At 50.9% G+C, this 8,777-nt stretch overlaps 1 protein-coding gene across 1 annotated transcript in view; it reads left to right on the top strand.

Moving 5' to 3' along the window:
• The first annotated feature begins 572 nt into the window (after positions 1 to 572).
• Positions 573 to 8,777, top strand: part of Pdia5 (protein disulfide isomerase family A member 5) — an 88,451-nt gene continuing 80,246 nt past the window's right edge. The window contains exon 1 of the mRNA XM_055624922.1: positions 573 to 693. Within this exon, the coding sequence (XP_055480897.1) occupies positions 658 to 693 (36 nt within the window). The 5' untranslated portion in view covers positions 573 to 657. The remainder of the gene's footprint in view (positions 694 to 8,777) is intronic.

The raw sequence follows: 8,777 nt of genomic DNA, 5'->3' as shown, positions 1-8,777 counted from the left end.
CTCTTGTAAGCAGTGCAGCTAGGAACATTGGTGTGAAATTACTGTTGGAGTACGTACACTCTTCAGTGCTTTCGAGTATATGCTTTAGGAGTAAGTGGATCTACGGTAATCTAAACTTAACTTTTTAGGGATCTCTAAATTGTTTTCCGACACCTCAATAAAGAGGAAGGTAGGAGCCTGGGAATCCTACCCTCCACAGGCCACGCTAGACTTTACAATTAGTATCTACCGTCAACTGACTGGAATTCTCTGGCTTGCCTCCTAATCCTCAGGGTGGGGAAACTAACGTCTAGGGGCAGAGTGAGTTTGGTTCTGAAGCTGCCGGCACAGAGCAGGGCCCCCTAGTGAACCATCCCACCCCGACTCCCCAGACACCTCCCACCCCCCATCCCCACCCCACCCCCATCCCGGCAGCTGCTGCCCTGTGTCCCCAGGCAAAGTCCAGCGCAGAGGCGTCCGGCTCCGCCGCTCGTGAACTACAACTCCCGGCAGGCACCTCTCTGAGCCGCCTCTCCCAGCCTGGTGCGCATGCTTTGGCAGACGTGGCACCGGGAACTCGGAGGCGGGGAGCGGCTGTGAAGTGGCTGTAGCTGTTGGCCGAGGTGGAGCTGGCGGGCGTGCGCGGGAGCCCGGAGCAGACAGCAGGAGGCGGCGGGGATGGCGCGGGCGTGGGGGCTGCTACTGGCGATCGGGGTGAGGCTGCTGGCCGGCGACACGTGGGTCCCGCACGGCCGCGGTTGCGCGCGGTCCGGTGCGGTCGGGGGCGTGCGCGCCGGGTAGCAGCGGGGTCCGGGTCCTCCGCTCCCCGCCGGGGCTGGGCCGGGTGATCCCTGCTCCGGGTTCACGCTCCCGCACAACTTCGCCCGGGCGCAGGTCTGGGGTGCCCTCAGCCTAAGCAGGGATCCCGGGGCGGCGCCTGCACCTGTGTGAGTGTGGGGTGGAGGTTGCCTTCCACTTGCGCAGCGGGCACCCTTGCTCGCGGCTTGGACGCCGGGAGAAAGGGCGCGCAGCGGGCTGGGTGGGGTCGTCACCTCCAGGAGTTCTTGCTCCCACAGCCATGGGATGCCGCCTCCAGCCCCGGCCACTTTCGGGGTAGTGTGGGCGCCGGGGATCTTTTTAGACGAGTCTGCGTTTCCTTCCACGAGATGGGGGACCGTAAAGAGACCCCGCTAACGAGCTTGTCAGACAGGTCGGCAGTCCACAGGCTGCAAAAACGCTGCTGGGGTGACACAGGAGTGGAGGAGGGGTGCACCGGGCTGCAGGCTGCGTGGGGATGGGAGGACTTTCCCCGGGCGTCCGCGGGAGAAGTGGGGATGGGTGTAACCCCCGGGGCTGAGGTGCGGTTGTGGGTGTACGACAGGGTGCTGTGGCCTTCCACACCTCTCCCAGAACTTGTCATCCTCGTGCTGGGTCCTTCTCCTTACGCCCCACCGCCACTACCAACAAGTCCGTCGGACTTGCTGCCCCTGCCACTCCACGGTTTCCCCTTTGGGTGTGGCAAGGATGCCGGGCAGAAGTGGGAGGGGTGGGGAAAGAGGGGTGAGTGGGTTTAAACACTTGAACTTGGCAGCGCCTGTCCTTTGGGGTCACCTCTTAAGGAGTGACCTCGAGTTTTCTGTGTGTGTGGAAGTAAGGAAGTACCCTGCGCTGTGTCCTCCCTTTAGGAGAGATGTAGGCTACATGGATATTTGTTGGTACCCTGTAAGGCGGTGGTGGTGTTGAACCAGTGCCCTCAGTTTCCTGGAGCTAGTAGGTTTGACTGCCATCAGGATGTCAGCCTTTGAACTCTGGGGGAGGAGGGTTCTGCTTTCTTCCTTTCTCCCTCCCTCCAGTGAAAACAAGGGCTTAGGAGCCTGAACTTTTACTCTGTAAACATTTATCAACCACAGTGTTTGCCACCGGGTTGGATTTCTGGGTGGAGATCAAACTACGCTTTGTGCCTGCTGTCAGGTGTTGCCTTGGGCCGAGCAACAGTGAATCCTGTGAGCAAATAATGATGGGAGGACAAGAGCTTATACCATAACTGCTGGTAGCGCGCCACGGGGGAGCCATACATTATCCGAGAGACAGAGTCCGCCAGGGAGAGTCTCTGTGTCCTTCCTGAGGTGGGCGGAAAAGAGACCTGGAATAAATGTGTAGTAGGTTCTTCAGAGGTCTGCAGGGGCCTTCCCCACACTCAGTGAGGAAGAGCCTCGAGGGTTGCCCAAAGCTCTGGAGTCCGAAACAAGCATTTTAGGTCTCTAGGCCGGGCAGGTGCATGGTGGAGGGATGAGAAGTCCCGTGATAAGTGACTGCTGGCTGGGCCTCTGTAAAATCACAAGCTATGTGTTTCTGATAAAGGCTTCCTATATCCCTGGGAGCACTTGGGGTTCTTTGTTCACTCTATTGACTGAAGGCCACTGGGTGTGGCCCAGGGGTTATGAAGAGGAACGTAACTGGGTCTGATAGGACAGGAGGAGGTTGAGGCAGGAGGATCATGTTTGGGCTACAGAATAAGTTTAAGGGCAGCCTGGGCAGGCCCTGTCTCAAACGAGGAGATGGGGGGGAAGGGGGAGGGAGAGTCCTATAGTTCAGGGACAGAGTGCTTGCCTAGCGCGTGTTAGATTCAATCCTTAATACTGTATAAAAATAAAAGAAAAAAATTGACTATCTCCTGCCCAGTATTAAGTTATCTGTGGTCAGTAAGAAGAGAGGTGAGGTCTGAAGACACAGGGCAGAACTTCTGCATACAGGAAGCCCTGGGTTTGATCCCAGCACCACATGAACTGGGTGTGGTGTAAAGCCAGGCAGTTGGGATCAGGAAGTCAAGGCCATCCTCAGAATTCCAGGCCAGCCACCATGTCTTTTAAAAAAGTGAGCAATGTGCAAAAAAGTGATATTTTGAGAGGCCACATTCACTTTTATCACAACATAGTAACAACTTGCTGCACTTCGTTGATGTTACTTATTTTAGATCTTTGCCTAGTTATAAATTGAACTTGATCACAGGTATGTAGGTATGAGAGGGAAAGTCAGTATGTTCTGTTCCATCTGCAGTTTCACTCCGGAGTGGCCGCTCCTCAGATAAGGTAAACTGATGGGAAAGGGTTTACACATACCACATCACTTTACAAAAGGAAAAATATGGAGGTAATTTAATAATAGTGGCATATTGTAGTGCCTTCTGGCCTCCTTCAGACTTTGGAAAATAAATGTTTCCCTGTTAGTTTGGGCATCTCTAACAGATACACCATAGATGGGGCCCTTGTAATGACAAATTTGTTTCTTGCTGTTTCAGGTGCTGGGTGACTGATGTCAGGGTGCTAGGGCAAAACAGATCCTCTTCCAGGCCACTGACTGCTGATTTCTTGTATCCCTGTGTGACACAGAGGGACCTGGAGCTTTCTGGGTCCATTTTAAAAGCACCAATCCTATTCGTGCAGGTTTTTACATTTAAGCCCTGATAAACTTCCGAAGGCCCCATCTCTTTATATCCACAACAGTGTGTATGTTGTTAGGATTTCAAAGTGAATTTTAGGGTACACCAAGTAGTAGGTCCAACATTCAGAATACACTCAGTACAGTTAATACTTCTTGTTCAGATATGCTAAGATACGGGTGAAGTCCATTTAGAGAGGGGACATGCTCAGATGTAAAAACCAAGCTTCAGAACAAACTTCAGGGCAGATTATGAAAAACTAGCAGAACACTGAGGTACCGATCGTTCTAGAAAGTGGAGCAGTGGGTGGTTTGTGTTTTTACTTCCCTGCTTTTTAAAAATATTTTCTAAGTGTTCTATATAAGTGTATAATCCGAAAGATTAAAAAAAAAAAAATGAAAGGCTTTCTTGGGAGCCCTTTTTAGTCTTTTAGAAAAATCCCTGGTGCTACCTGGGACAAGTTAGCCCCAAGAGCTCCCAGACTAAAGAGATCAGGGACCCTCAATCTGAGAGCCTGCTTTCCTGCTGTCTACTTGACACTTCCTGCCCAGCTTGACTTTCCATGAGGACCGTGCATGCTTTGTTATACAGTGTCTGGGCGGTCACAGGATGGAGAACTGTCCTGTCAGGACCAGTCAGCAGCTGTCTCCAAGTTCTCAAATGTCTAGCCAAGGAGTCTGTGAGACTGTGGCAGAACTTTCAGGACTGTACAGACAAATCGAAAAAATAACAACAGCGAGTGGATTTTTTTTTTTTTTAATGTACCCAAATATTCTCAGTTTAAAAACTTGTCCAGCAGCCGGGCACACACCCTCGTGGACTTAAGAAAAGCCATCTGTGTGCTAGGCATGGTGGCACATGCCTTTAATCCTAGCACTTGGGAGGCAGAGGCAGGTGGATCCCTGAGTTTGAGGTCAGCCTGGTCTACAGGGTGAGTTCCAGAACATCCAGGGCTACACAGAGAGACCATGTTTAGAAAAATAAATAAAGAAGAAAAACTTGCCTAGGGCTTTTTGGCTTTGGCTTTGGCTCAGTGGTAGAGTACTTAGTTACAATGTGGGAGGCCCTGGGTTCACTCCCCTGGGACACATGCATTTTTTTATGTCTATATTTTGGATACAGTGTTTAGTGCTTTGTTTTTTTTATGGTAGTATATTGTGATTTCATATCAAAAAGTCCATTCTTTATAAAATTTGTTTAAAATTAGACAATGCATATATCTGCAAATAATATTTTTAAAAGATGGACCGTGAGCTTGTGACATCTGAGAAGTCGTCTTACTTGGCCCTCCTTATTTTGCAGTGCTGGGGATTGAACCTTGAGCCTGTCACATGCTAGACCAACACCCCACACCCTTATCCCTCAGCAGAACCAAAGAACAGAGCCAGACCCGCTGAATTATAAATTGGGTCTCTCCCATTCGCCATCCCCTGCTTGCTTCCGGTGCCTTCGCCCCCGTGGTGGCTGGAACCTCAGAGCCCAGGGGACTGTGGGTGCAGGCTGGGAAGGCATGTTCCCCCAGTGGCCCCTCCTGCAGAGCTTTTAAAATATTCTCAGGCAGGTTTTCTTTTCCTCTAGCACCATTATGTATTTAATAGGCCTTTGTGGGCTGGCCTGGGGACCTAATTGCCATTGATAATGCTGCTTGGGGCCTAGAGTGCACTTTTCCCACAGAAGTAAACACATTACCAAGGAAGCCTTAAAATGTGTGGGGTACATAGGTGGAGCTGTGGCTGAGTGCCTTGTGGATGTCGAGTGCTGATGGCTGGGGGTTCAGGCCAGGGGCAGGTGGTGGGTGCTAAGTGACTAGAGAAGGCCTCAGGAAAGAGTTGCTCTCACAAGAAGGGTGGACTCCAGGCTTCTCTGTCTGCTGTGTGGTGGGCAGTTAGCCCAGGCTCTGGTATATGGGTGGCAGGGTAGCGTTTGGTGGAAAGAGTGAGTCTGCAGACAGGGAAGGAAGCCTCCAAGACAGATGGAAGCAAGACAGTGAAAGATCCGAGTGGTGGGGAAGAAGGCCGGAAAAGTGGACGGTCAGGAGCCTCAAATGTCTGCCAAACCCTGGGACTGGAGTCTGTAGGCCCTGGAGAGACAGGCGAAAGTGGTCCTTTTGATAACACCATGGGACATGGAATAGTATGGACTGAGGTGAGCGGCTAAGTCGCTTTGCTTAGAACACTTTTCCTCTCACACTCCTGTTGTCTGTTAGAGTCAAGTAGGATATGTTGGAAAGGAAGCGGGCTTTCAGCCAACTGATGCTCCGTAGATGCAGGGCCTTGGGCCCCCGAGTCACTTATTCGTAAGCCACAGTAATAATATCCATTTTGCCGGCTGGAAAGGATTTGAAACGATGCAAGAAGCACGCAACACAGTGCTCCGCATCACTGCAAGCTGTTGAATACTGGGCGTAGGACATTGGTCACATGCATCGATGGTCCAGGCTGGCAGACCATGTGATAGGGGTGCCAGGTGGGGCGTGTGCTGCTGGGGTTCTCCTTCAGGGCCTCTTGGAGCTGACACTTGCCTGCCTTCCCCTGGGAACTGGTTGCTGCATACAAAGAGGCTAAGGAGTTAAGTCCCTGTTTCTCCCCTTTCCTTCTGAAAGTCGATCCTCTTTGGCCGGGTCGGGGGAGGGGGTTTAGAGACACACCAACCAGACCACATTATTCCCTGGAGGGTTTCACCCCAGCTTTGTGGTTTGGTTCTGTGGGGTCCTTCTGTGTGGTTGGTTTTGAAACTAAGTGCTCCGGGTTAGAAACAGCTGTAAAAAGAGCGCATGCTCTATCACACCCAGTAAACTGCCCTGACCACCCACCTGCTCTAATTTGGACCCAGGCGGGGACAGAAGAGGTACCAGTGTTTTACCCACACCCTGTGGTGGGCTGTCTGTCCCTTCTGCTGGTCGTGTCTTGCAGCATGCTCCTATGTCTCTGGCTGTTTGTTCTAGCGACTGGAACTGTGAGAAACCTTACGTTTGTAGAGGGACTCAGGGTTGACCCAGTTGTCCCACTTCAGTGTGGTGTTCGGTCCTGTGACCCCAGAGGGGGATGAGTCTGTGGACTGAGGTGGGGAGGGATGCGTTTCTCAAGGGCGGAGGGCATGTGGCTCCGAAGGTGAAGGCACAGTGGCTGCCCTGAATGTTTAAGCAGCAGAGTTGGCCTTGTTTTTCTGGTGTGGCAGTGCCACTTGCCCTGTAGCTTCTTGATTGCTGTAGCGGGGGCTGGGGGAGGGGGTCACAACTGGCTAGGTACCAGCTGGCTTCCTCCTCTCCAAGAAGCTCCAGTTTGCATTCCCTTTGGCTACCCTGCGCCACATGCCAGTCTTCTAGCACTTCTTATCAGCTATTAGCTTTGCAGTCATGCACTGGGGGGCTAATGACACTCACATGGCATGAGGTTAGAATAGCCTTTTTACGTCTTTTTATTCCTCAAAGTCACACTGAGGCCCCAGTTGTATGCGCAGTTTTCAGCTCATTACAGCTTTCTGGAGCAGGGGTAGAGTTCCATCTCCTCTAAAGAATGTCGTCATTCCTCCAGCCCTTTGGCGTCTTGTCTGTCAGCAGATCTTTTTAGACCTCGTTGGCAAGTGCCTACAAGGTCCAGGCTGAGAGCTGGGTTCAAATGTACAGGTGACCTAGGCCAGAGGTAATGCTAGGCTGGGAAGCTCCATGGTTAGGCCAAGGCCAGGTAGGCACAGGGTCCTTTCATTAAGGGGCCTCGTCTTACTGCATCCCAGGAGGAATATTCTATGTGCCCATTGAGGAAATGGGCCAGTGCGGAAATGGGTCAGTGCCAGCATCCTAAGGGTGTGACAGGAGTTTGGCCATTCAATAGATGCTCCCCCCCAGCCCCCTGCAATGTTTATTTTCTTGGAAACCATTATGCAGCTGGGTCCAGTGCTGAGATATTTGGGCTGTGATGATAAGGCCAGCGCCACCCTTCCTCCAGAGTCAAATATTATTGATCTCACTCAGATGTGAACTGCCGGCAGAGAAAGAAAGCATAGCGGTGAGAGACGGTGTGACGATCCCTCGCCCGATGCAGGGAGCTGAAGAAAGGCTTTTCCGAGAACCCAAGGGCTTCGTCTCAGAATAGTGTGTTCAAAGGTCTCGGAACCTTCACAAAGGAAAGCAGTTAGAACCACAACACCTCTTGAGGAAGATGGCACTAACCCATTGAAAATAGATTTGCCGGCTTGGAGAGTCGTATAAGAGCTGGATGGCAGGTTTGAGAATTTCTGTTGCTTAAGGCAGCAGTGCCCACAGTCGGCACGTTGAGGGTATCTGCACCAAGAGCAACAAAAGCTAGTTTCTGTTGGAAGGGTGAGCGCCTGTGGTCGCTACTGTCGTGTGCCACCCACTCCGTTTACAAACTGCAGAGAGCATTAACGCATTCACAAGGTACCCCGATGGCAACAAGCATAAGGATGGATCTCTCCTCCACCCAGATTCGTAGCCCCTCCCGCCCGGTGTGCTGCACTCGCTGTATAAATAACAACAGGTGAGAAGTGGAGGCAAGGGGGATATGAGTTCCAGGCCAGCCTGCGCCACATAGTCATTGCTCCAGAAAGCTCCGTGGCAGAGGGTTCATGCAGAGGTAGAACACATAAAGCCCTGGGTTCCATCCTCTGGGCCACAAATAGGGTTGGATTCATAGATACAGGTGCATGGGAAAGTTATCCAAGATTTGGAAAGTAAAAGATGATTTATACACTTTATTTATTTATTTTAGATTTGTTTATTTTCACTGATTGTCCCGTGTGTGGGTGTTTTGCCTGCATCTGTCTGAGCACCATGTGCAAAACCGGACGAGGGCATTGGTTCCCCTGACCTCTAGATACAGACAAGTGTGAGCTACTTACTACATGGGTGCTGGGAATTGAACCCTGGTCCTCTGGAAGAACAGCAAGGCTCTTAGCCATTGAGCCACCTTTCCAGCCCCCAGTTTGTGAACTTTTTATGTCATAGCATAGCACTGTAGAAGATGCCCACCCGGAAGGCCAGCTGCGATGGGGAGAGAGCTTTTGTTTACTCTTCAGGGCTCATGTTTGGCTTTGAGGAGGCTGCAAATGATCTATCTGTATGTGAACGGGAAGAGAAACCCAGTTGTTCCTGTTAGCTAATTTGGTCCTAAGTATGTTACTTTCCAGCAGCCTCTTTAAAAAAAAAAAAAAAAAAATTAAAAAAAATATTTTTTTGAGCTTCCCTCCTTATATCCTCTTTTGACCTAGGTTTTCTATTTCAATTCATCTTTTATTGAGTTAAATAAAACTTTTGAAATATATGCTTAATTTTTGATTTGTATGGGAATGAGGTTTTTCTTTCTTTCTTTCTTTCTTTCTTTCTTTCTTTCTTTCTTTCTTT

The sequence above is a fragment of the Psammomys obesus genome, unplaced genomic scaffold (assembly GCF_907164565.1).
Source record: "Psammomys obesus unplaced genomic scaffold, mPsaObe1.curated_primary_1811, whole genome shotgun sequence".
NCBI classification, from domain to species: domain Eukaryota; kingdom Metazoa; phylum Chordata; class Mammalia; order Rodentia; family Muridae; genus Psammomys; species Psammomys obesus.
This window is presented reverse-complemented; position numbering and strand designations above follow the sequence as displayed.